At 37.5% G+C, this 27,604-nt stretch overlaps 1 protein-coding gene across 3 annotated transcripts in view; it reads right to left on the reverse strand.

Moving 5' to 3' along the window:
* ACER3 (alkaline ceramidase 3) overlaps positions 1 to 27,604 on the reverse strand; it is a 169,906-nt gene that overhangs the window by 49,637 nt on the left and 92,665 nt on the right. For 2 of the 3 annotated variants that reach the window (XM_032358656.1, XM_032358655.1), the window contains exon 3: positions 19,595 to 19,647. The exons of the other annotated variant lie outside the window; for it this stretch is intronic. In XM_032358656.1, coding sequence (XP_032214547.1) covers positions 19,595 to 19,647 — 53 coding nt within the window. The remainder of the gene's footprint in view (positions 1 to 19,594; positions 19,648 to 27,604) is intronic. 3 annotated transcript variants of the gene reach the window in all.

Below are 27,604 nucleotides of genomic sequence, written 5' to 3' on the forward strand. Positions count from 1 at the left end.
GAAACAAAAAAAGATAAGAAGACTTGAATATTGCAGAGGTACAATTATTATACAAATCAAAATAAAACATCAGAATGATTATTATAGTCACCTCTCACCTAGTATCTTTTACTAATACTTTCATATATTTAACATCTAATTTGAGTGTTGGGGAAGGTCACTGAAAGGACGTGACCGTCAGTTAACCTATGAGCTGGACCCAGGCGATTGGAAGCTCCTCACTCCCTCCTATCCTTGGAAGAGGAGTAACTTCCACTTGTCTTTCTTGCTCCCAGAGGCTGTTCCAAGGACAGTCTTGAGATAGTGATGTGGTGTTGAAAACACTTATATAGTATACCTGGCTGAACTAAGTCCTCTTTACACACTTTCAAGTTTTGATGGGCAGGTGGGGGACCCATTGTTGCCACCCAAGATGAACCCTGTAAGTAGGCACTCTCTTTTTATTAAAACTGCCACCTACCAACCAGGAGTGGCCTGTCTCTTTCTTTCACCTTTCCCTGCCCTCTACTTATGGGGGTTGGTTTACTGTCATTGAACAAACAAGCTCGTCCATCCACCTATCTACCCTAATGTACATGCCTAAGTAGGACACCTGACTCACTGGACCACCCAGCTCATTCAGTACCACAAACTATGATCTCATACTTCCAGGAAAGAATGAGGTCTACCATCTACAGGTCTGGGGGTCCTATCAATATTCTTTTGCACTTTCCCTTTTCCTAGAACACCTAAGGTGGGTAAAATTTTCACTAATACATATAAGAAGGGATATTAATGGCAGCAAAATCATTTAGTTAATCTAAGTAACCTATGTTTCTCAAAAATATTATTAGTAATAATAACAATAGCTATATGTATTAAACTACAAGTTAGACATTAAGCTAAATGTTGCAGATAGGTTATTTCTAATCCTTAAGCCAATACTATATTATTTACTTATTCACTAGATATGCATTTAATTAATTATTTAATAATATATTCACTATGTGCCAGGCAATGTGTTAGTTGCTGAGGATATAATGGAAACAAGATGCAGTCAATGCCCTCACAGTCTAGTGAGGGAAGGAAATGAAAAACATGGGATTAGATATAAAGATTCCAACAAAAGGGGGGTCACAGAAACCAGAGAAGGTGGTGGCAGGAAATGAAATCGGTGGTAGAGAAATACATTCTAGGAAGAAGGAAGAGTGTTTACACAAAGTAATATATTCTGGTAAATTACTGGAATAATGAAATAGCATATGTGCAGGGTCTTATAGTTAAGTGTTTTACATTCATTATCTCATTTAAGTTTAACAAAAATTCCAAGGTAGATCCTATTATCTCCATCCCAAGATGAGAACTCTGAGGTTTAGACAATTTAAGTAATTTGTTTAAGATCACAGAGCTAATAAGTAATAGAGCCAGATTTTAAACTCACTCTGGGGCATACCTCTACATTAAGTTTTCTCCAAAACTTTTCACTTTAATCACTTTCACATGTTCAAAAAAGTTGGCACAGGATCATAATATCTACCACAAGGTTTCTGATATAAAGAAGATTCCTCTATTTGAAATTTTGAAACACAATCCCCTGGCTTTATATTAAACATCTTTTGCATTTATATCTTCTTTACTTCAGTTTTCATGTGTTAGCAAAACATGTGTCTAATTATTTGGCCTTTCCACAATGTAGTACTGAGGTATTTAAATGACCCATTTTAGGAGAACTTCTATTCATGTATTTGGAGGATAGGACATGAAAAGATCTGTTTTCTCCATATTATCCATAGGTCTATCTATACAGTTTATAAAGGCAGCTAAAATAATTATTGTCACTCTTTTATTCACTCATTCGACAAATATCTATTAACTACCTACTATGTGCCTCGAACTATGCTATATGCAGGAGATAAGATAACCCTTGCCCTCATGCTTTACAGTCTAGCCAGGGTGAAAAACCCTAGAAAGTTAAACACACAAATAAATGTTTAATTCCAATTATAGTAAGTGCTATGATGGAAAAGTACCGAGCACCATGATCAAAAAACAAGGGCCTTCATATAAGGAGTCGTGAAGATTTCCTTAAAGAAGTGACACATAAACTGAGTCCTGAAACATGCAGATATGAGTAAGGTAAAGAGGGACTGAGGGGAAGATGAGAACCCCTAAGCAGTGGGAACATAATGTGCAAAGGTCCTGCTGCAGGAAGGAAACTTAAAAAACTGAAATATGTCCATTGTGACTGAAGCTTAATTAATGATGAAGAGAAAGGATATGAAATGAGGCTGGAGATAAGCAGTAAACCAATCAGGCAAATGTTTTAGGCTGAAAGAATTTCTTAATTTTATCTTAAAAGCAATGACAAACCACTGAAAATGTTTTAGCTAGGTGGTGGTCTCCATCAGCTTGGGTGGCAACAAAATACCTTAGACTGGATACTTTAAACAACTGAATTTATTTCTTACAGTTCTGGAGGCTAGGAAGTTTAAGATGATCGTAGAGATTTGGTGCTTGGCGAAGTTTCTCTTCTTGGCTTACAGATGGCTGCCTTCTCACTGTATTCTCACATGGTGGAGAGGGAGAGGAAGCTCTCTGGTCTCTTCTTATAAGGGCGCTAGTCCCATCACAAAAACCTCATTTAAACCTAATAACCATTTAAGGCCCCATCTCCAAATATTGTCACATAGGGAACTAGAGATTCAACATATGAATTCTGAGGGGACACAAGGCAGTCCGTAGTGGTGTTAGTGTGTTTAAAATACAGGTTTTATTATTTTTCGGGTATGGTGAAGCCAACAGATCAGGAAATGACTGCCACTGAAAAGGCAGTTCCTAAGAAGTGACATGCCATGCCAAGCAGGGCCACATGGGAAAGCACCAGTGTCAGTCAGGAGGCAGAACAAGCAAGGAGAAAGCATGGATGACAACCTTTACTGTGGTTTCCCAGAGAAAGGCAAGGTAAGAGAGGGCAAGCAGGCTTAGCATTGGCTAATTTAAGTAATTTCAGCAGGCTCTAAGGTCTAGGGGCTATCTTGAGTTATCTGGTACCTGGACTGGAGGTGATTAGAGCAGAAGAATACTGTCTCCTGGAGTGTAAGAGTCAGAAAAAGAAGGTGGTTTAGAGGATGGACTCTGGATTGGTTAGTCTGAATATGAAAGGGGCAGTCCAGGGCAAGTTATTTGCTATATAAGAAATGGACACCCCTGGAAAGGACAATGCCTGCCTAGTCAGGGAGGCTCCAGAAGCCAGAGCATCAAGAATATAAAAAATAAGAAAATATAGTTATTATGGATTGAATGTGTCCTACCTAAATTCACATGTTGAAACCCTAATCCCCAATCCAGTGGTATCTGAAGATGGGGCTTTGAGGAGGTAATTAGGAGTAGATGAGGTCATGAGGGTAGGAGTCCTCAGGATGGGATTAATGTTCTTCTAAGAAGAGATAACAGAGAACTTGCAAGAACCAGTCAGAGAAAGACAAACACCGTGATTTCATTCAAATGTAGAATTTAAGAAACACGCAGAAAACGAAGGGAAAAAAAATAAAAGATAAACCAAAAAACTGACTCAACTTTACCAGAGGGGAAGTGGGTGAGAGAATGAATGAAATAGGGGACGGGGATTTAGAGTACACTTATGTTAAAAATAAATAATTAAGAGTATACTTATCTTGATAAGCACTGAGTAATATATGGAACTGTTAAATTATCATACTGTATACCTGAAACTAATATAACACTGTATGTTAACTACACTTAAAATAAACAAAGGGCATTTAAGGAAAAAAAAAAAAAAGGAGTGGCTACCTCTAAGACAGCTCTCACCAGACCCAATGCTGGCACCCTGATCTCAGACTTCAAGCCTCCAGAACTATGAAAAAACACATGTCTACTATTTAAGCCACCTAGTCTACAGCATTTCTGTATAGCAGTCTCAGCTGACGAATACAATAATAAACAAATGGTGCCAGATCGGGTATGTGTAGAGTGTTCTGCAGTGAAAAAGCACAGTTGTGGGAGGGCTACCTAGGAAGCTACAGCAGTCCAGGCCAAGCAAAGTTTCTCCTTGGATTAAGGCCTCACAATTGAGAATAGACCGAGGTGACTAGACTTGAGAAATATTTAGGAAGTAAATTAAACCGGGATTTGTGATTGATTTGATATAAAGGTGAGGGAGAAGAAACTCCTAAGGGTAACTCCCAGGTTTGTTGCCTAAATACCACAGTTGATGACGATACAGTTTACAGAGACTGTGAAGACATAAATTACAGGAACAATTTCAACATACTGAGTTTGAGGTACCTGTGTGACAGTCAAGTTGAAATGTCAATCAGGCAACTAGAAGTACAAACCTGTAGCTCAGAAGAAAAGACTGGACTCCAGATGTTGGCTGCTTGTTTGTTTGTTTAGAGAAACTAAACTGAACTAAGCATATGTTAAAAGGGCACAGATTTTAAAATCTGGGTAATACAAATACAGAAGTCTTATTTCAAAACCTTAAGCAGCAAAATTATGACTGGTAAAAGAGCACAGAGTTCCAAGGAGACGGTGGGGTGTGTGACTGAAGAGGAGTCTGAAGAGGTAGGCACAGGCCAGATCACAGCCTGTGGTTCAAATCCATGAGCCTAACCTCGGGGAAGTATTAAAGATGTTTAAAAAGTGGCATGCATTCTGGAGGGCAGAGACTGCATTTTACATGTCTCATTTCTAACACTTGTACCAAGCCTAGCAAATACTGCTCAAAGAATGAAAACAATTAGTTTTGTTTGTAGGAACAGTATTTCTATTTTGTTGTGACAAATGGATAGGGGAGACAGGGACACCAGTTAGGGAAACAGTTACAGAAATTTGGATTGGAGATAATGGATTAAGTTCATTGCTGTAGAGATAGATAGAGCTAGATGTATTTGAGCTTTCAGTTCCACAGAAGTGAGAAAGCAGGAGAAATTGAAGACGAATCATGGGTTTTTGGCTCAGGCTTTCAGTGTAAGGTGGTTCTACTCACTGAGATAGAGAGCTAAGGAGAAAGAAGGTAATATTTATAACTAGAACATCTGTTGTTTACATTATAAAGTCTGAATTAGCTTACATTAATTACCTAGCATTTAAGCAATTTTTGGTTTTGTATTATAAAGAAAATGATAGGTGAACACACACATTTTTCTTTGGTTTTATTTTCCAGGATAAATATATTTATTTACTTATGAGAAGGGGTGGATACATTCTTTTTTTACTAGCAGCTATTTCTTTTTTCTAATATCAAACATTTATGCGCAGCAGAGAATACTTAGAAAAAGCAGAAGAACACAAAGAAAAATTCCATATAGCTAAAGAAATTAAGAAATTGCCTTTACCTCTACCCTCTCCAGGATTATGAATAACTGTATATGTCAGTTAGTGAAAGCAAAAAACAATGAGTTGTATGAGTGAAAAGATGAAAAAAATATCTGGGAGAAGCCTCCTAAAAAATTGAAGCTTTTATACTTTAGCCACCAGCAATGCAAGACAAATTCCTAAGATAGATAAAGGAAATACAAATAAATAAAAACAAAATGTAGGGGTGCCTGGGTGGTTCAGTTGGTTAAGTGTCTGCCTTTGGAACAGGTCATGATGTCAGGATCCTGGGATGGAGCCCCACATTAGGCTCTTTGCTTGGCAGGAAGCCTGCTTCTCCCCCTCTCTCTGCTTGTGTTCCCTTTCTCACTGTGTCTCTCTGTCAAATAAATAAAAAAATAATAAAATAAAATCTTTAAAATAAGTAAAATCTTTAAAAAAAAAAAATGTAGTCCTTAACCTGTCTCTAACTTTCTGTGTAACTTCTAGTCAATTTACTTCACCTCTCTTAAGCTGTTTTTCCATTTATAAAATTTGTAGATTGGACTACATTTTAAAAATCCCTTCTAGGGGCACAGTCAGTTAAGCGTCTGCATTTGATTAGATCATGATCCTGGGGTCCAGGGATCCAGCCCCATGTTGCACCCCCTGCCCCTGCTCAGTGGGGAGCCTGTTTCTCCCTCTCCCCCATGTTTGTTCTCCCTCTGTCTCTCTTTCTCAAATAAATAAATAAAATCTTAAAATAAAAATCTCTTCTAATATTAAAGGTCTATGATTCTAAATTGTTCTTTGACACCTTTCACCGCTTACTTGAAGGCCATTCCTGGTGTCTCTATTCCTTCTCTAATGTTTTCCTCAAATCCACTCCCAAATGCATTGCTCTTTCTCATTAATCCATGAGAAAGGAGTTAGCAATAGCTTAAAATATTACCCTTCAGTGTGTGTGTGTGTGTGTGTGTGTGTGTGTGTGTGTGTGTGTATGGATATTATGCAGCCATCAAAAAAACCTCCCGAAACCTTGCCATGTGCAATGATGTGGATGGAACAAGAAGGTATTATGGTAAGCAAAATAAGTCAATCAGAATGACAATCTATGATCTCACAGATATGAGGAATTTGAGAAGTAAGACAGAGGATCATAGGGGAAGGAAGGGAAAAATGAAAAAGACGAAACCAGAGAAGAATACAAACCACAAGAGACTCTTTGTCTTAGGAAATAAACTGAGGGCTGCTGGAGTGCAGCGGGGGTTGGTAGGGATGGGGTGGCTGGGTGATGGACACTGGGGAGGGTATGTGCTATGTTGAGTGCTGTGAATTGGTAAGATTGATGAATCACAGACCTGAACCCCTGAAACAAATAATACATGATATGTTAATAAAAAAAATATATTACCCTTCACAAGAGCACACACAATAGTACTCAAAGGAATGAATCACTTAACAATCAATAATAGTAGTTTCAGAAATTCTAACTGGTTAAAGAAAAAGGAAGGAAGCTAATACTTATTAAACACTTATTTACCAGATCCTATGATGACACTTTCACATATGCCAATCAACTGATCCTCAAAATACTCCTACAAGTATTAGTAAATCCATTAAATAGATGAGGAAACAAAAGCTCAGCAAGATTAAGTGGCATCTATGCTCAAACAGCCAGCAAAGTGGTAGCAGAATTCATCTGGAGCCCAAGCAGCTACCTAGCAATAACAAATCTGAAGAAAATACCATCTAAGCTCTAAATCACTCTTAAAACAAAAATGTCAATATCTGCTTATGTTCAGTTTAGGCAGAAGTAAAAATGGGCCTCCAATTTCTTTAGAGCTACAACCAGATAAGTTCAGGCTGATGAAATGGTTCGATGTCTACCAGGGTTTAGTAAGTGGCAGCACTGTCATTTTGTACTTTGCTTCAATGACTGTGCATAAAAAAATAATGGCCTAACATAGCTGAGACAACTTAATCCTGAAAAGAGGTAAGAAGCCTTCAAGGAATATTCACAATCATTTTACGTTTAAATTAGAAAGATGGGGAAGCTGTTTTTAAAAATCCTTTAATACTGAAGGTTCTTCCCTCCCAAATCATTGGGAAATTGGGTCATATATCATCTCTGTCCAGAGAGGCAAGCACAACTTTGTAGACCCAAAGAGGGAAGAAATAAGACATCTATATAATTTGTCCCCAAACGTGATAGAGTAGTATTACAGTAAATGATAAATAAAGCACAGAATCAGAGATCTCAAGATCAAAGGCCATCTGGTCTATTTAAATGTTCTGTTATCTTGGTAACAATCTTATCAACAATTAAGTTTATATACAAATCAAAGTGTGTCCCACTTCTGCTCCAAATCTATTAATGGCTTACGGGGGATAAAGTCCAAGAGGCTTAGATATGGCCTCTGGTTAGCTTCCCAAATCACATCTCTTACTAATATTTAGTTCAATGCCTACTCAGAGCAGGTAGTCAATAAAGTAACAAATGTTAGCTATTATTACTGTTAGAACTGTCACCATCATCACCACGTATTCTCATTCCATCCATGGCTACAACACAAGGTACTACTTGCAGTGCCCTAGATACCAGATATACTCTCAACTCTGTAGGTTCAAGTTGGCCTGGAAAATACCTATTTAACTTTGAAGATGCAACTCAAACATGTATCTGAGTCACCTGCGTGAAACCCTGTCTCTCAGTTCCCTTCCCTAAATAATTTCTCTTCAATTCCATAGCATACTGCAGGTCCCTTTACCACTGCATTCACTAGCATATTACCTTCACTCTGAGACCATGGATTCCTTGAGGAAAGGACTGTATCATCTTTACCAATGCAGATCTGTTGCCCAGGTACTAATTTCTGAACTAATGAAAGTGTGTGTCTAGTTTATACTTGGGCATTTCCAAGGACAGAGGACTCAAGATCTCTGAAGGAAGTTCTTACCATCTACTAGCTCAGAAAATTCTTCCTTATGTTGAGCAAGATGTCTCTTTACCTTTACCACCACTAGGACCACAAAAAAAAAAAAAAAAACCAAAAAAAACAAAGCATAAATCGAATTCTTTCAACATGTCAACCCTTTAAATACTGATTCATAAAACATTTACGTAGTGTTATGTGCACTATAAGTATGGGATACACCAAGGTCAACCAGACAGAGTCCCTGCTCTTAGGTAACCCACATGCTGATACAGAAGAAAGATATAAATATATTTATAAAACAAAAGATAAGGGCAGTAACAAGCACAGAATGTTGTAGAAGAACATATGAAGGGTACATATCCAACCCCGGGGCCATGAAAGGCCTCTTAGTTGAGCTGCCACTTTGGCTTAGAGTTTGAAAGATGAACAGGAACTGCCCAAGGGAGAAAGGGAAGTGCGATAGGGCCAAACATGAAAAATGTGTAGAACTGAGAGAGTCTGGTACGTACAGCTGAGTGAGCGGCATATCTTCTCTTCTTCAAGCTAAAATAGTCCCAGTTCCTTCATGACTATAGTTTTAGTTCTTTCAACATTCTGGTGTTTCTCATTTGAACATAAACCAGGTTAGTCCTCAGAAATGAAATACTGTCATGATCTACTCAGTACACAATAGGGGAGCCTATCCCTTCCTTCACTCAGATACTTAGCCTAGCCTTGTCTCAGCACATTCATGCAGGTGCTTCTTTATATACGTGATAGACACATACTACCTTCCAGGGTTACTGTTTTAGGAACAACATGATGGACAAGAGGAATGATGCTAGAAATTTAAAAACTTAACTAAGTCTTAGAAAATATGTGTATAAGGGAATATCAGAGATAGCCATATGCACAGAATTAAAGTAGATATGTTTTATAAATTATTCCAGTTATCTTTTACTATATAGCAAACAACCTTAAAACTCAGTGGCCTAAAATATTAATATATACTTTGCTGATTAATATGCATTTGGTGCCTGGGTGGCTTAGTCGTTAAGTGTCTGCCTTTGGCTCAGATCATGATCCCAGGGTCCTGAGATCGAGCCCTGCACTAGGCTCCCTGCTCAGCCAGGAGTTTGCTTCTCCCTCTCCTTCTGCCTGCAGCTCCCCCACTTTTGTGCTTTCTCTCTCTCTAATAAATAAGTAAAAATATTTTTAAAAATATGCATTATGAGCAGAACTCGGAGGGAGCAGTTCATCTCTCCTTCACTCAGAATCAGCTAGGACAGCTCAAAGGCTGGTGCTGGAATCATCTTAAGAATCACACACTCAAAGTTTGGGCAGCTGATGTGGCTGCAGCCTGGGAACTTCAGGGGAGGTTGTGGTAGGAACATACATGAGCCTTTCCACATGGCTGACTGGTTTCCTTACAACACAGACCTGGGTTCCAAAGGTAAGCATCCCAGGAGGATGAGGAAGAAGCTCTATTGCCTTTTGTGACTCACTCTTGGAAGTCATATAACTTTATGTCTACCATAGTAACAGTCTTGCCCAGATTCAAGGGCAAGGAGAACAAAGACCCCAACTCTTGAGGAGAGTCAGTGCCACATTGTAAGAAAAGCAGGTGGGATGAGACATATTGGTGTTAACATGTTTGGAAAATAATAATCTGCCACCTAAATAAAACTCAAAACTGAATTAAATACCCACCCCCCAAGAACAGAAGGTAGTTGCTTTAGGATGAAGGTTATTCAGATTGGCTTATTATCATTACTACTCCTCCAAACCACATTTGGAGCCTTTCAAAGTCTCTTTTCTTTTAAAACAACCATAAACATTTATTTCCTTATTACAAAAGTATTTCATTTATTTCAGAAAATCTAAAAAACATAGAAATGCAAGTGAGAAATATAATGCCCTGCAATCCCACGATCCAGGGAAAACCACTATTTAATACTTTAATGCATCTCTTTAGTTATTTACTCATGTCTTTAATTAAATGTCCTTCCTTTCCTCCTTACACCCTTCCTCCCTTTTGTTTATATATTTATTGGGCAGATGCCATGTGCCAGCACTAGCCTATACGTTAAAGTACAGTTAGTATTTAAGAGAAGTGGGATCTCTGTTCTTAAGAAGTTTACATTCTAGTTGGGGGAGATCAGGCCAGTGTGACTGGAATGTAGCAAAAAATTCAGAGGAAGAGTAAAAACTGAAGTTGTAGGACAAAACCGGGGCCAGATCTACTAGGTCACAGTAAAAAATTTAGATTTCATTTTAAGTGCAAATGGATGTATTGGAAAGTTTTCAGCAGAAGAACAATACGACCTGATTTAAAAATTAAAAGACTACCTTGGATGACTATTGAAGAGCCAGGAAATGAGATGGGATGGCTTACACAAGGGTAGGCAATGGAACACATTTTCCAGTTACATATTTTTTAAAGATTTTATTTATTTATTCGACAGCAATATTGTAAGTAGGCAGAGAGAGAAGGGAAGCAGGCTCCTTGCTGAGCAGAGAGCCCGATGCAGGGCTCAATCCCAGGACCCTGAGATCAAGACCTGAGCGAAAGACAGAGGCTTAACCCACTGAGCCACCCAGGTGCCCCATTCCAGTTATATTTAAAAAAACAAAACAAAACAAAACAGAAGAATGGCTAACAGATATGATGTGAGGTATGAGGAGAAGAAAGAAATCAAGGATGACTCTAGTTTTTAGCTTTAGCATTTTGGGTGGTTGATGGCATCACAGTGGATACTAGGGGAGGAACTGGTATGGAAAAAGAAATAAAGAATTACATATTGCCCACATTAAAGGTTGAGATTTCTATTAGACATTGAAGTGGTACGTCAAACATGTAGTTGGTTGTACAAATCTAGAGCTCAAAGATGAGGTTAGAACTGAAGACAGATGTTTTGAAATCATTAGCATAAGAATCATGACATTATATGAGATCACCTAGGAGAGAATATAGAGAAGATAGCCCAGGACTAAAAGATGGGCCAAGGCCCCTCTCTTCCTCAGCACTGCCTGCAGAAGTGGCAGCCATCTCCTACTCAACATCATGGCTGCCCTCAGACCTTTGGTAAAGCCCAAGATGATTAACTTTTTAATGGACCAAGAAGTTCATCTAGCACAAGTCAGACTGATACATGAAAATTAAGCATGACTGGTGGAAACTCAAAAGCATTGACAATAGGGTGCATGGAAGATTCAAGGGCTAGATCTTGATGCCCAACAATGGTCACAGGAACAACAAGAAAACAAAGCTGCTCAGTGGCTTCCTGAAGTTTCTACTCCACATCAAGAAGCTTGAAGTGCTGGGGCACCTGGATGGCTCAGTTGTTTAAACGTCTGACTCTTGGTTTTGGCTCAGGTCACGATCTCAGGGTTGAGGGATCTAGCCCCTTAGGCAGCTCTGTGCTCAGCAGAGAGTCGCACTTCTCTCCTTCTCCCTCTGCCCCTCCCACTACTTGTGCACCGGTGTGCATGCATGCTCTCTCTCTCTCAAATAAATAAAATCGTAAAAACAAACAAACAAAAAGAAGAAGCTTGAAGCGCTGCCATGCAAGAAATCTTACTGTGCAGAGACTAGTTACGGTATCTCCTCTAAAAACCACAAAGCCATTGTGTAAAGAGCAGCCCAGGTGGCCATCCAGGGAGAAGTCATTTTTAAAGGAGGGGAGTTAGTTGAGTATGTGTGTAAGCAGACAGCAGTGAATGAGTGTAGTGACTTTCAAAAAGACTGGTGGAAAACAAAAAAACAAAAAAACAAAAAGACTGGTGGAGCAAATGACTGGGAGTATGTAACTAACTGCAGGCTTGAGTCTTTGAGAGGAGCTGGGACATTTCTTCCACAATAATAGGAGGAAGATGATAGTGGTAAAAAGATGAGGGTATGTCTTACTAACTTTTATATTATTAGTGAAATACTGGTGACATTATCACTGAGGAGAAGGGGATATGAGGCAAAAAAAAAAAAAAAAAAGATATAAAAAGAAATCTAAAAAGAGCAGCAAGTGTGAAATAATTCTAGAGAATGGAAACTGTCGGGAAATGTAATGGTACTATCTTATGGCACTGAGTGGTTATTTGAGATTTTTGTTCAATAACTTAAAAGTGAGATTTAACAAAGGGATATAATTTCTATGACCAATATTTAGCTACTCATTTCAGGCACAGAATACACAGATAATTGAGCTTGATCAGAACTGAATATTGGGGGCGCCTGGGTGGCTCAGTGGGTTAAGCCTCTGCCTTCGGTTCGGGTCATGATCTCAGGGTCTTGGGATCGAGCCCCACATAGGGCTCTCTGCTCAGCAGGGAGCCTGCTTCCTCCTCTCTCTCCTCTTGCCCCTCTGCCTACTTCGATCTCTCTCTGTCAAATAAATAAATAAAATCTTAAAAAAAAAAAAAAGAAGAACTGAATATTGCTTAGAAAGCAAGGGGCAGGGACTTTAAGGATTTTTTTTTTAAAGATTTTATTTATTTATTTGACACAGAGAGAGAGAGAGAGAGATCACAAGTAGGCAGAGAAGCAGGCAGAGAGAGGGGGAAGCGGGCTCCCTGCTGAGCAGAGAGCCCAATGCGGGACTTGATCCCAGGACCTTGAGATCATGACCTGAGCTGAAGGCAGAGGCTTAACCCACTGAGCCACCCAGGCGCCCAAGTTTAAGGATATTTTATGGGTAGGTGGGAGTTATTATAATTTTGAGCCACAGATTACAAACTTTGTAACAAAGGAAAAGAAGTGAAGCAAAATGTACTTCCTTCTAGTCTTTCCTCTATTGCTTATAAAATTAATTATCACAGTACATAAAGTTTTGTCTTTATAACGTTTTCCCATTTCAAAAGTCTTCAAAATATTTTATTTATTTACTTTTTAAATGTACCAGAGATCATGCTTCCTTTATTTTATTCTATTTTTTTAAGTAAGCTTTATGCCCAGTGTGGGGCTTGAACTCAAGATCCTGAGATCAAGAGTCACATGCTCTACTGACAAGCCAGCCAGGTGTCCCTGAAATATTATTTTAAATGGCAACAGTACATTTCAACACATAGATATATCATAGTATATATTAACAATCTCCCTTTTGTTAAGTATTTAGATCATTTAAAAACCTTTATTATGTGTAACACTCCCACCTGTATAACATACTTGTAAAACATCTTTTCCCTGTTTCTGATTACTTTTTAAGAAGGTATTCCTAGGAGTGTAATTGCTGGGGTCAAAGAACATGTATATTGGTTTTTTATCAAAAAAATAATTGAAACAATTTCAAGGTACAAAAAAGTTTGAAATCAGACAATACAAAGAACTTTTTTTTTTTTTTTTTTTACCTCTGAACTGTTCGAGTAAATTGCTGACATGAAGTTTTATTACTCCTAAGTACTCTAGTGCATGTTTCCTACAAAGATACTCACTTGGATTACATGCCTTGACCAAATGGAATTTATCACAGGAATGCAAGGTTGGTTCAACATATGAGACCCAGTGTACTAGACCATACGAATATAATAAAGGAGAAAAACAACCTGGTTATTTCAAGAGACTCAGAAAAAAAAATCTGAAAATTCCAACATCTTTTCTTGATAAAAACACTCAACAAAATAGGAATAGAAGGGAACTTCCTCAGACTTAAAAAGGGCATCCATACAAAACTCCAGCTGATAACGTAATTAATGGTGAAAAACTAAAAGCCTTTTTCCTAAGATCAGGAACAAAACAAGGATATCTGGTCTCTCCACTTCCATTCAACAGTGTACTGAAAGTTCTATTTAGGGCAACTAGGCAAGAAAAATAAGTAAAAGGCATCCAGTTGATAAGGAAGACATATAATGATCCCTACTTGCATATGACATGATTGTGTACACAGAAAGCCCTAACAAATCCACATATGCACACACACAAAACTACTATAGGGAAAAAAGTTTAGCAAAGTTGCAGGATACAATAACAATATGCAAAAATCATTGTTATTTCTATAAACTGGGCATGAGAAATCAAAATAATGAAATTAAGAAAATTTCATTTACAATACCATCAAAAACTGTAACACTTATGAATACATTTAACAAGTCAAGATTTGCACACAAACTATAAAACATCATTGAAAGAAACAAGAAACTTAATAAATGGGAAGATATCCTATGTTCATGGATTGAAAGACAATACTGAAGATAGCAATACTACTCATAAAGTTACAAATTAGCAAAAAAATAATCTAACTTAAGTTTTAAAATATTTTATTACCAAAATAATCTTTATTGTAGATCATATGCAAAATAAAAGTAAATACAAAGAAAAAAATAAAGATAGCAATACTCTCCAAAGTGCTCTATGGATTCAATGGAATCCCTTTCAAAATCCCAGCTAATTTTTGAAGATATTGAAAAGCTGATCCTAAAATTCACATGGAAATGCCTAAAGAATTTTTATTTAAAGGGGCAAATATGGAGGTCTCACAGATCCCAATTTCAAAACTTACTACAAATCTACAGTAATCAAGGCTGTGTGGTACTAGTACTGGCGTTAAGTAAAGACATACAGGTCAATGGAACAGAACTGAGAGTTTAACTGAGAATCAAGAAATAAATTTATACACTTATGATTGCTTGACCATCATAAACAGGGGTGCCAACACAACTGAATGGGTAAAGAACATTCTTTTCAATGAATGATTATGGGGTAACTGGATATCCACATGCAAAAGAATGAAGTTAAACCCAGACCTCATATCACATTAAAAAAAATTATTTAAAATGGATTAAAGAATCAGGAGAACAAATACTGTTAAAAAGTCTATACTACCTACAGCGATCTATAGATTCAATGCAATCCCTACCAAAATATCAACAGCATTTTTCACAGAACTAGAACAAATAATCCTTAAGTTTGTATGGAACCACAAAAGACCCTGAATAGCCAAACCAATCTTGGCGGGGGGGGGGGGGGGGACAAAACTAGAGATATCTTAATCCCAGATTTCAAGATTACTACACAAAGAGACAGTAATCAAAACAGGGGGTGCCTGGGTGGCTCAGTGGGTTAAGCCTCTGCCTTCGGCTTGGGTCATGATCCCGAGGTGCTGGGATCGAGCCCCGCATCGGGCTCTCTGCTCAGCGGGGAGCCTGCTTCCTCCTCTCTCTCTGCCTAACTCTCTGCCTCCTTGTGATCCCTCTCTCTGTCCAATAATAAATAAAATCTTAAAAAAAAAAAAAAACCAGTATGGTATTGGCAAGAAAAAAAAATAGACCCATAGATCAGGGAACAGAATAGACAGCCCAGAAATAAATTCATGATTACCTGGTTGATTAATCTATGACGAAAGAGACAAGAATATGCAAAGGCAGAAAGACAACCTCTTCAACAAATGATGCTGGGAAAACTGGACAGCTACATGCAAAAGAACAAAACTAGATCACTTTCTATACCATACACAAAAATAAACTCAAAATGGATTAAAGACCTAAATATGAGACCTGAAACCAAAAAAATCCTAAGAGAGAGCACAAGCAGTATCAGCCACAGCAACATTTTTCTAGATATATCTCCTAAGGCAAGGAAAACAAAAGCAAATAACTATAAATAAATAATAACTAAAATACTATTGGGACTATATCAAAACTAAAAGCTTCTGCATAGCAAAGGAAATAACCAACAAAACTAAAAGATAACCTATTGAATGGGAGAAGATATTTGCAAATGATATGCCTAGTAACAGGTTAGTATCCAAAGTGTATAAAGAACTTACACAACTCAACACCAAAAAAATTCCAAGTAAAAAATGGGCATAGGATATGAACAGACATTTCTCCAAAGAAAACATACAGATGGCTAACAAACATAAAAAGTGTTCAACATCACTCATCATCAGGGAAATGCAAATCAAAACCACAATGCAGTATCACCTCAGACCTGCGGAATGGCTAAATTTAAGAACACAGGGAACAACGGGTATTGGCAAGGATGTGGAGAAAAAGGAACCCTCATGCACTGTTGGGAAATGCAAACTGTACAGCCACTGTGGAACAGTACAGAGGTTCCTCAAAAAAGTTAAAACAGAATTGCCATGTGATCCAGTAATTCAACTACTGGGTATTTACCCAAAGAAAATGAAAACATTAATTTGAAAAGATACATGCACCACTATGTCTACCGCAGCATTATTTACAATAACCAAGATACGAAGCAACCCAAGTGTTCATTCACAGATGAATGGATAAATAAGATGTCAGTCATAAAAAGAACGAAACATTGCCACTTGCAGTAACACAGATGGATCTAGAGGGTATAATGTTAAGTGAAATATATCAAAGAAATGTAAATATCATGATTTTACTCAAATGTAGAATTTAAGAAACAAAACAAAGAAATAAAGAGACAAAAAAAGACTCTTAAATATGGAAAACAAATTGGTGGTTGCCAGAGGGAGAAGAGTGGGTGAAATAGATGAAGGGGATTAAGAGTACACTTATTATGATAAACAATGAAGATTTGTTCAATCACTATATACCTGAAACTGATTTAATATTTTATGCCAATTATACTCAAATTAAAAAAAAATAGACCAAAGACCTAAATATAAGAGCTAAAACTATAAAGGTCTTAGAAGAAAATATATGGGGCGCCTGGGTGGCTCAGTTGGTTAAGCAACTGTCTTCAGCTCAGGTCATTATCCCAGGGTCCTCCTATTGAGTCCTGTGTCCCTGCTCAGCAAAAAGCCTGCTTCTCCCTCTCCCTTTGCCTGCCACTCACCCTCCTGTGTTCTCTCTCTCTCCCTCTTTCTGTTGAATAAATAAATAAAATCTTAAAAAAAAAAAAGAAGAAAATATAGGTATAAACCTTCATGATCTTGGATTAAGAAATGGTTTCTTACATATATCTAAAGCACAAGCAACCTGGGGTGCCTGGCTGGCTCAGTTGGTTAAGCATCTAACTCTTGATTTTGGCTCAGGTCATGATTTCAGGGTCATGAGATCGAGCCTAGTGCACAGCCCACTTAAGATTCTTTCTCTCCCTCCCCCTGCACACTCTCTCCCTGAAAAACCAAAACCTAACTAAAACAAAACAAAAAAACCACACAAGCAACCTAAGAAAAAACAATGGATTTCAACAAAATCAAAAAAACTTTTTTGCTTCAAAGGATGTTATTAAGAAAATGAAAAAAAAAGCCCAGAACGGAAGAAAAGTGAAAACTATGTATTCAGTAAGGGTCTAGTACCCAAAATATATAAAGTACTCTTACAACTCAATGATTAAAAAGGCAAATAACCCAATTTAAAAATGGAAGAAGGATCTGAACAGACATTTCTTCCATGAAGATTACAAATGGGCAATAAGCACATGAAAAATGTTCAACATCACTGGTCACTAGGGAAATATAAATCAGAACCACAATGAGATATCACTTCATATCCAGCAAGATGGCTATAATCTAAAAGAAGGACAATCACCTGGCAAGGATATCAAGAAAATTGCTGGCGGGAATTTTGAAAAAATTTGCCACTTTGAAAAACAGTCTGGTAGCTCCTCAAAAGGTAAAATGCAAAACAATACTTTTTTTTTTTAATTTTTTATTTTTTATAAACATATATTTTTATCCCCAGGGGTACAGGTCTATGAATCACCAGGTTTACACACTTCACAGCACTCACCAAAGCACATAAAACAATACTTTTTTTAACTTAAATAAAAAGTTAAATGCAGAATTACCATGTGACCTAGCAATTCCATTTCTAATAAATATATATCTGAAATAACAGAAAACATATATCCACACAAAAACTTGCACACCAATGTTCAAAGAAGCATTATGCATAAAAACCAAAGAGTGGAAACAACCCAAAGTCCATTAATTGGTAAATGAATAAACCAAATTGGTATATCTATGTAACGGAATATTATTCAGCCTAAGTCAAAGACGCTAGACATAACAGGTCACTGTATGACCCACTGCTATGAAATGTCCAGAACAGGCAAATCCACAGAGACAGGGAGTAGTTTAGTAGTTGTCAGAGGCAAGGTGGAAGGAGTAATGAGGAGGGAGAGTTAATGGGCATGAGGTTTCTCTTTGGGGTGATGAAAATGTTCTGTAATTAGATAATGGTGATAGCTTCACAATTTTGTAAGTGTACTTAAAACAATTAACTTACATACTTTAAAATGGTTAATTTTATGGCATATGAATTAAATCTTTAAAAAAAGATATTCATCTACATAGCCACAATACTACCAACAAAATCAGGATATTAACACTGATTTACTACTACCATATAATCCTCAGACCTCCTTTAAGTTTTTCTAAGCATCCCAATAATACCATAAATGTAAGCATACACACACACACACACACACACACACACACACACACACACAACCATCCAGTCCAGAATCACACATTCTATTTAGTTGTCATGTCTCTTTGATCTCCTTAAATCTTAAAACAGTTCTCTGGTATTTTATTATGTACTATAAATACGTGTTGAATATCAGAATCATTCCTAAGAATTAATTCCTATACATTTAAATAAATGTAATTAATAATTCATACATCCTCTGGAATAGCACTCTCCAATTAGTAGCCGCCAGCCTTATATGGCTACTGAGCACTGGAAATAAACCTAATTTAAATTGAGATATATACCTTATTTCAAAACATGAAACATTTCAGTAATAAATTTTTATACTGATTACATGTTGAAATAATATTTGAATATATTGGGTTAAATAAAATATATTATTACAATTAATTTCACCTATTTCTTTTCAACATGGCCTTCCTCAATGTGATTACCAAAAAAAATTTAAATTACATATATACTCACATTATATTTCTACTGGACAGTGCTGTTCTATGAGCTTCTGGGTTAGCAATAGGGAATAAAGAGGTCAAAAGACTGAGAACTAAATATGTATGGCCTCCGAGAGTAAGGACAGTAAATAAAAATCCTTGCATAGCTCTAAAACTTTGCTAACTAAAGGAACCATCCATTCAAATGGATGCCATAAAAGAGACACGAGGAAAAATAGGCATCAAAGAATATATTATCTTAGTGAACTGTCTTTTTAAAATGTCTCCAGGTGTCTCTACTCCCTAATCCTGTGCTAACATTATACATATGTTTGCACAGAGGAGGTCAAAACCTATAGTGCTCTCACTTGTTTTCTCCATGGGCAACTAACTTATTTGCTCGCCTCTTTATTCCACTTAGTCAATTTCAATCCTCTGGCCTGAAGTAAAAGCTCCAGAGATGTAATCCCTTTTTCCCCTTCAGTCTCTTATCTCAATAGCACCCTCTAGTAATGTACTGTTTCCTCAAATCTTAAGTGTCTCTGGGTGAAGAGAAATAAGCATTTAGTTAATTTTGTCATTACTGACCTGCATTTCATATTTCAGAGTCATGTGGAAGCACCAGGATCCCATTCCTACCACTGAAATTAAAACAAACAAATAAAAAAAGACGATTAGCATAAAATTCTTTGGGGCTGGCCAGAGTTATGTGAGAAGATAGTAAGACAATGCAAAGCACTGAATTTTAAGAACAAAATTTATAAAATCTATGGCAGAGTACAGCAGACTCTGAGTAAGTTCTATAATTGATGAAATTCTGGTATAGGAAAAAAAAACCAAGTATAGTATAAATTCTCATAAATTCCCTCCACTAAGTGGATTCACTGGATTAAACAGTATTTTCCATTCTTTCTGTAAAATATACTACCTGATACTCAGGATAAGCCTTTTTTTATTTTAACAGAGACAGAAGTTTGTTGACTACACTGCAAGGGAGCGGTGGACAGGACAGCAAAGGAGAGACTGTCTGCCTCTCACGATAAGATTTACAGCTTCAATATTACAGGATGATGATTATAGCTAGTTAGCTACTCTAGTACTTTTATCCAAATAGCTGAATTGTATACTTTTGAATTGTTGAATTGTATATACTTGAATTGTATATACTTACTAAGAGCTAGAGAGTTATGTTTGTTCCCAAACCTGTTAATGCCACCGCATTTAGTTATCAGAAATATGACTGCAAAGTGAGCTCTTGTTTCTACAAAAACTATTTAAAATGCTTAAAACAGACTCAATAAAAGTGAGTTGCTAATAAATACTGCTATTGAATTAACTGTGGGTAAGACACCTACCTGTTAGATTGAGAAAAAAAATAGTAAAAATCTAAAGATTCCATATTTAGTTCTCCAAATTCTTCCCAAGTGCCTCTATTTTAAATAAACTTTCATTTTAGGGTTTTTTAAAACTTCTATTTTTTAATGAAAGAAAAGCTAAGTAAAACTATAATTAGGATCCCAAGACCATGTCATATATCAAATAATTGTCAAAGATTATATAACTATGTTTTAATAAAATAAAAATTTAAGGTAGGTATATATGTAATTTTATAATAATTCTGTTTTGAATTTTTAAAAATTAGCTAACCAAGTATCGGTCCCTATTACATCTAGCAAAAAGGGTTCCACATTAAGTTCAATTCAACAAACAACAAATCCTAATTGCCAAACTCAGTTACAGTACAAAGATAAGATCCAATCATTTGCCTTAATGAAGCATCTAGTCTAATGGAAGAGACAGGCAGAGAAGAAGCCAGTAGGTAGAGATATGATAAAGAGATATACAGAGTACCATGGGAGCACAGTAGAGGGCACTTATGAAAGACAAAGAAAAAAAAAACATGGAAGTTAGCCTTAAGGATGTATAAGAGTTGGCCCAACACACATGGTAAATGGAGGTGTCACCAAATAATTTGTACTCTTACTTTCCAAAAAAGATTTCAATTAATTAATTAATTAATTATGAGAGCATGCACGTGCAACACCAGTAGGGGGCAGAGAAGAGGAGGAAGAGGGAGAGAATCTCAAGCAGACTCCAAGGTAAGTGTGGAGTCTGGGACAGGCTTGAGACCATCACCCGAATATCATGACCTAAGCCAGAACCAAGAATTGGACACTTAACCGACTGAGCCACCCATTTATCCCTTGTTACTTTTTTTTTTTTTCCTAAAGATTTACTTATTTGAGAGAGAGAGAGAGCACAATAAGAAGGGTCAGAGGAAAAGGGAGAGAACCTTGAGACTCCAAGTTGAGCACAGAGTCCAACACAGGGCCCAATCTCACAACCCTGAGATCATGACCTGAGCAGAAACCAAGAGTGTTCCATTATTCCTGCTTTAAAAACAACAACAACAACAACAACAACAACAAAAAAAAACCCCACTAAATATATTATCACATTATTTTTGCTGTTTAACATGAGATGACAGATGACAGTAAACAGTTACTGCACTCATTTTACTAAAGAAATGAGGAAGCAGGGGTAGGTGGCTCAGTCAGTTAAGCATCTGCCTTTAGCAGGTCATGATTCCAAGGTCCTGGGATTGAACCCCACATTGGGCTTACTGCACTTCTCCCTTTCCCTCTGCTCCTGCTTGTGTTCTCTCTCTCGCTCATTCTCCCTCAAACAAATAAAATCTTAAAAAAAAAAAAAAAAAAAGAGGAAGCAGAATGGTTGATGTCTTTTTTCCAAAGAAGATATTAGAAAGTGCAAAGGTGGATAAATTAATGCAAGGGAGGGGGAAGTCCACAAACTCTGTGAGTTAAAGTCACATAATATACTATGAAATAAAAAAAAATTTTAAATGCAGTGGGATGACTACTCATTCTGAAAAGCAGACTGGCCACTTAATTGTGCTCTACTCAAGAACTGTTTTGGTACAAACCTTTTCAAATATTCTCTTGTACTCTTTATTATATATCATTAAAAGCCTGACTTTCAGAGTTCTCTACAATTTACTTCAACAATCTACTTAAGAATGCAAAGAGATGGGACGCCTGGGTGGCTCAGTTGGTTAAGCAGCTGCCTTCGGCTCAGGTCATGATCCCAGTGTCCTGGGATCGAGTCCCACATCGGGCTCCTTGCTCCGCAGGGAGCCTGCTTCTCCCTCTGACTCTGGCTGCCACTCTCTCTGCCTGTGCTTGCGCTCTCTCTCTCTCTCTCTGACAAATAAATAAAATCTTAAAAAAAAAAAAAAGAATGCAAAGAGATGTAATAGAAGAGCATCATCTTTCTCTACTCAATGTTTTCTCACTTTAAAGTAAGCCAACGATTTTTGCTAAAATTTATCAGCTTTATTGAGATAATTCACATACTATAAAATTAATTTATTTAAGGTGCGCAATTCAATTGTTCTTAAATGTTCAGACTGTGCAACCATCATCATTATCTAATTTTAGAACAGTTTCATCATCCCAAAGAGAAATTTCATACCTATTTGTAGTCACTCCCTATTTCTCTTCAAAACTCCCTACTCTTCAACCCTAGACAACAAACAATGTATTTTCTGTCTCTATAGACTTGCCTGTTCTGGACTTTTCATATAAATAGAATCATACAATATGCAATCTTTTCTGTCTGGTTTCTTTCACTCAGCATATTTTCAAGGCTCATTCATATTATAGCATGTATATAATTACCTTTAGAAGGTAATTAGGGGGGCGCCTGAGTGGCTCAGATGGTTAGGCGTCTGCCATGGGCTCAGGTCATGATCCCAGGGTCCTGGGATCGAGTTCCACATCATGCTCCCAGCTTGGCAGGGAGTCTGCTTCTACCTCTCTTTCTCCCCACTGTTGCCCCTGCTTGTGCTCTCTCACTCTGTCAAATAAATAAATAAAATCTTTAAACACACACACACACACACACACACACACACACACACACTGAAGGTAATTAGATTTAGATGAGGTCATGAAGGTGGGGCCCCATGATGGGATGAGTGTCCTTAGAAGACGAGGAAAAGATTGGACCACACTCTCAATCTTCCTGCATGAGTCATGTGAGGACATGGAGAAGGCAGCTGCAAGCCAATACCTCACCAGGAACTAAATCAGCCAGTACCTTAATGCTGGACTTTCCAGACTCCAGAACTGTGGAAGATAAATGTCTGTTGTTCAAGCCACCCAAGCTATGGTATTCTGGTATGGCAGCTCGAGCTAGTATAGACATCTAGGTTTTTTCCCACATTTTGACTATTTTGAATAACACTTCTATGAACATTCACATACAAGTTTTTGTGCAGACTTGGTCTCATATTTCTTGGGCATATATACCTAGGAGTGGAATTTGTGGGTCATATGTTAACTCTGTGTTTAGCATTCTGAAGAAATGCCAAAGTGTTTTTCAAAAGCAGCTGTATCATTTTACACTCCCATGAGCAATATATTAATTCCTCCACATCCTCCCAATACTTGTTATTGGCTGTCTTTCTGATTATAGCCATCCTAATGTATTGAAGTGGTATTCACTGTGGTTCTGATTAGCATTTCCCTAAATGATGGCTGCATACCCCTCTCTTTTTTCTTGTAGAATGTTCTATATTATAGATTTGCCTATATTTTAATGGTTTTTTTAAAAAGCAGTTTTAGGTTCACAGCAAAATTGAGGTACAAAGATTTTCCATACAAACCCTACCTCCTCACATGCACAGCCTCCCTCACTATCAAGATCCCTTACCACAATGGTACATTTGTTACAACTAACGTACCTACATTGGTATATCATTATCAACCAAAATCCACAGCTTACATTTTATGGTTCACTATTGGATATGGACAAATTTATAATGACTTGTATTCATCATTATACAGAATAGTTTCATTACCCTAAATTCTCTTTGCTTTGCCATTTCATCTTTTTTTTTTTTTAAAGATTTTATTTATTTATTTGACAGACAGAGATCACAAGTAGGCAGAGAGGCAGTGGTTGGGGGGGAAGCAGGCTCCCTGCTAAGCAAAGAGCCCAATGCAGGGCTCAATCCCAAGACCCTGGGATCATGACCTGAGCTGAAAGCAGAGGCTTTAACCCACTGAGACACCCAGGTGCCCCTCCATCTCTCTTTCTATCTGAACCCTGGCAACCACTGATCTTTTTATACTGTCTCCATAGTTCTGCCTTTTGCAGAATATTATATACTTGGAATCAAACAGTATGTAGCTTTTTCAGTTAGCAATAAGTACTCTTTCTCTTAGTAATAGGCATTTAAGGTTCCTTCTTGTCTTTTCATTGCTTGATACTTCACTTCTTTATAGCACTGAATAAATATTTCATTATCTAAAGGTCTAACAGTTTACCTATTCACTTACCTACTAAGGGACATCTAAGTTGCTTCCAAGCACAGCCTTGTAAATAAAGCTGCTATAAACACCTAAGTGCAGGTATTTCTGTGAAGATAAGCTTTCAACCCTTTAGGTAAATACCAAGAAGTATGACTGCTGAATCATATGGTGAGAGCATAGTTAATTTTGTAAAATACTGTCAAGCTGTCTTCCAAAGTGGCTATACCATTTTGTAATCCCACCACTAATGCTGCTACACAAGCCCATTTCCTTTTGAACAAATATTTACTGGGCCCTCAACAACATTCCAAGCATTTCCTCTGGGATAAATGAGTGAACAAGAAAGATAAGGTTCCTGTCCTCAGAACTTTAAGCCATTAAAAATATGAAAGTGGCCTTTTCAGAACTTGGGAGTCTATATACAGGGGCTACAACCCCATCTGGGGAGTCAGAAGAGGGCTACCGTGGGAAGTAACAAATAAGATAGGGCTTGAAGAGTAAACTGGAGTTAAGCAAGTAAAAGGATTTTTTTTTAAAACAAATAAGATCATTCTATGTAGAGGCATCCTGCAGATGTAAAGGCAAGGTAGTGCATTAAAAAAACTGAAAGACCTTGGCTTACACCATGAACAATGCTGAAATAGGGATGCAGTGAGTAGACTGGTATGATTTGTAGGCAGTAGACTGAAAAGAGGTTTTATTTATTTTTTTTTTAAAAAGATGTTATTTATGGGGTGCCTGGGTGGCTCAGTGGGTTAAGCCACTGCCTTTGGCTCGGGTCACGATCTCAGGGTCCTGGGATCAAGTCCCACGTCGGGTTCTCTGCTCAGCGGGGAGCCTGCTTCCCTATCTCTCTCTCTGGCTGCCTCTCCGTCTACTTGTGATTTCTCTCTGTCAAATTAATAAATAAAATCTTAAAAAAAAAAAAGATGTTATTTATTTATTTAACATAATTCACAAGTAGGCAGAGAGGCAGGCAGGGGTGCGGGGAAGCATGCTCCCTGCAGAGCAGAGAGCCTGATGCGGGGCTCGATCCCAGGACCCCGAGATCATGACCCGAGCTGAAGGCAGAGGCTTTAACCCACTGAGCCACCCAGGCGCCCTCTGAATCAGATTTAAGTGTGACTTTAAAAGCTCTTCTCAATCAGGGTGCCTGGGTGGCTCAGTGGGTTAAAGCCTCTGCCTTCAGCTCAGGTCATGATCCCAGGGTCCTGGGATCCAGCCCTCCATCAGGTTCTCTGCTCAGCAGGGAGCCTGCTTTCCCCCCACCCTCTCTGCCTGCCTCTCTGCCTACTTGTGATTTCTCTGTCTGTCAAATAAATAAATAAAATCTTTAAAAAAAATCTGATTCAGATTTGGACTTTATCCTAAAGACTAAGTTGTTAAAAGCCTATAAACATATACCCAAATGTATGTATACACACATATACACATGCATACATACAGGGACTAGTTAGTTTTGCATTTTTAAAGATATTGCTGTAATTAAAATACAGGAAAATGTCTAAAGGAGTGGTCTCTCAACTTTGATAAAAACAAAAAAATTTTTTAGCAATCCCATATATGATATTTATTTGTAAACTGTATATACATATTTTTTAAAACACATAAAATAGAAATTTAGATGAGGTAAAAAAGAGGTAACATATATTCAAACAGAAGTTACGAAATTTTCTTGGTATACTTCAACAGATCATTTTCCTTACTACTTGGGCTATGAGCATTCTACTTGGCAACCACTAGTTTAAATGATAAAGACTAAACTTGCAAGGCATACATGGAGCTTCATAATCTGGCTCCACTCATTTCTTTTATTGCAACTTGTAGTTCAGTCACACCTGACTGCTTACCTGACTGATTTCTTACCTCACACTATCAACTTCTAGTCTTCTCTGCCTTTGCTGGTCTTGTGATTACCCTGTCCTTTCAGCCTGGAATACTTACACCCTGCCATCAATCCTATAATCTACGTCTCTGCTTACTGAAATGTTAAACAACTTTGGGGCACATGGCTGGCTCAGTTGGAAGAGTACAAGACTACTGATCTTGGGGTAGTGAATTTGAGCCCCACAATGAGTGTAGAGATTACTAAACAAAACAAAACAAACCTTTAAAAAATGAAATCTCACACAATTTCTAGACCCAATTAATTTTTGTTCATTCCTATTACCTTCTTCTTTTGAAATACTTTCAAACTTCAGAAATGTTTAAAGAATAATAAACTGCTGTGTATGTTCTACTCAAAATCACCATCTCTCTCTCTCTTTTTTTTTAAGATTTTATTTATTTATTTATTTGACAGAGAAAGAGTACAAGCAGGGGAAGTAGCAGGCAGAGGGATAGGGAGAAGCTGAGCAGGGAGCCCAATGTGAGGCTCGATCCCATGACTGAGATCATGACCTGAGCCAAGGGAAGACATTTAACTGACAGAGCCACCCAGGTGCCCCAGCCCACCATTTCTAACATTTTGATATCTATATCCACATATATGTGTGTGTGTATATAGAAATGTGTGTGTATATATATAATTATTTTTATGAACCATGAGTACATTTGATACACTTAATACTTCAGTCAGGGTATATCCCTTATCTATATTAAATGTCACCTCCTAAGCCAAATCTTCCTCTGCTTCCTCCTCATTAAGATAACCATTCTAGGCATGTAAGAAATAGTGTTTGGCTAGGCCAGTAGTTACTAGACTTGGAGAACTCTATTTTACCTAGAGGCCCCTGTTCTAGAAACTCCTGATTTGGTGCATACTCTGTTATCTGTATTTTAAAGGCATGCCAAAGATTTTCCTGAGCATCAAAAGCCAAAGATCACTACTAAATTCTAAAATTCATAAAGGCATGGTCCAGGTCTCTACAGTTCACTAAAGAATCTCCAGAACTAGGGCACCTGGGTGGCTCAGTCATCAAGAGTCCTGGGATCAAGTCCCACAACAGCTCCCTCCTCAGCAGGAAGCCTGCTTCTCCCTCTCCCACTCACCTGTTTGTGTTCCCTCTCTTGCTGTGTCACTCTCTGTCAAATAAATAAAAATCTTTAAAAATTAAAAAAAACAACAAAGAATCTCCAGAACCTAACACAGTGCTGAAAATATAAAGAACACTTATTAAGTACTTGCTAATTGGTTGATTTTTTTTTCCCTTCCTCCTCAATGATCCAGCACTTCCCATCAGAGTATGTAAATTGGTAGTAGAGGGTGGTAAGGAATGTCCCTGAATTAAGAAAATAATATGAGAAATGAGTCCAAAGAGGG

The sequence above is a fragment of the Mustela erminea genome, chromosome 9, assembly GCF_009829155.1.
Source record: "Mustela erminea isolate mMusErm1 chromosome 9, mMusErm1.Pri, whole genome shotgun sequence".
Lineage (NCBI taxonomy): Eukaryota > Metazoa > Chordata > Mammalia > Carnivora > Mustelidae > Mustela > Mustela erminea.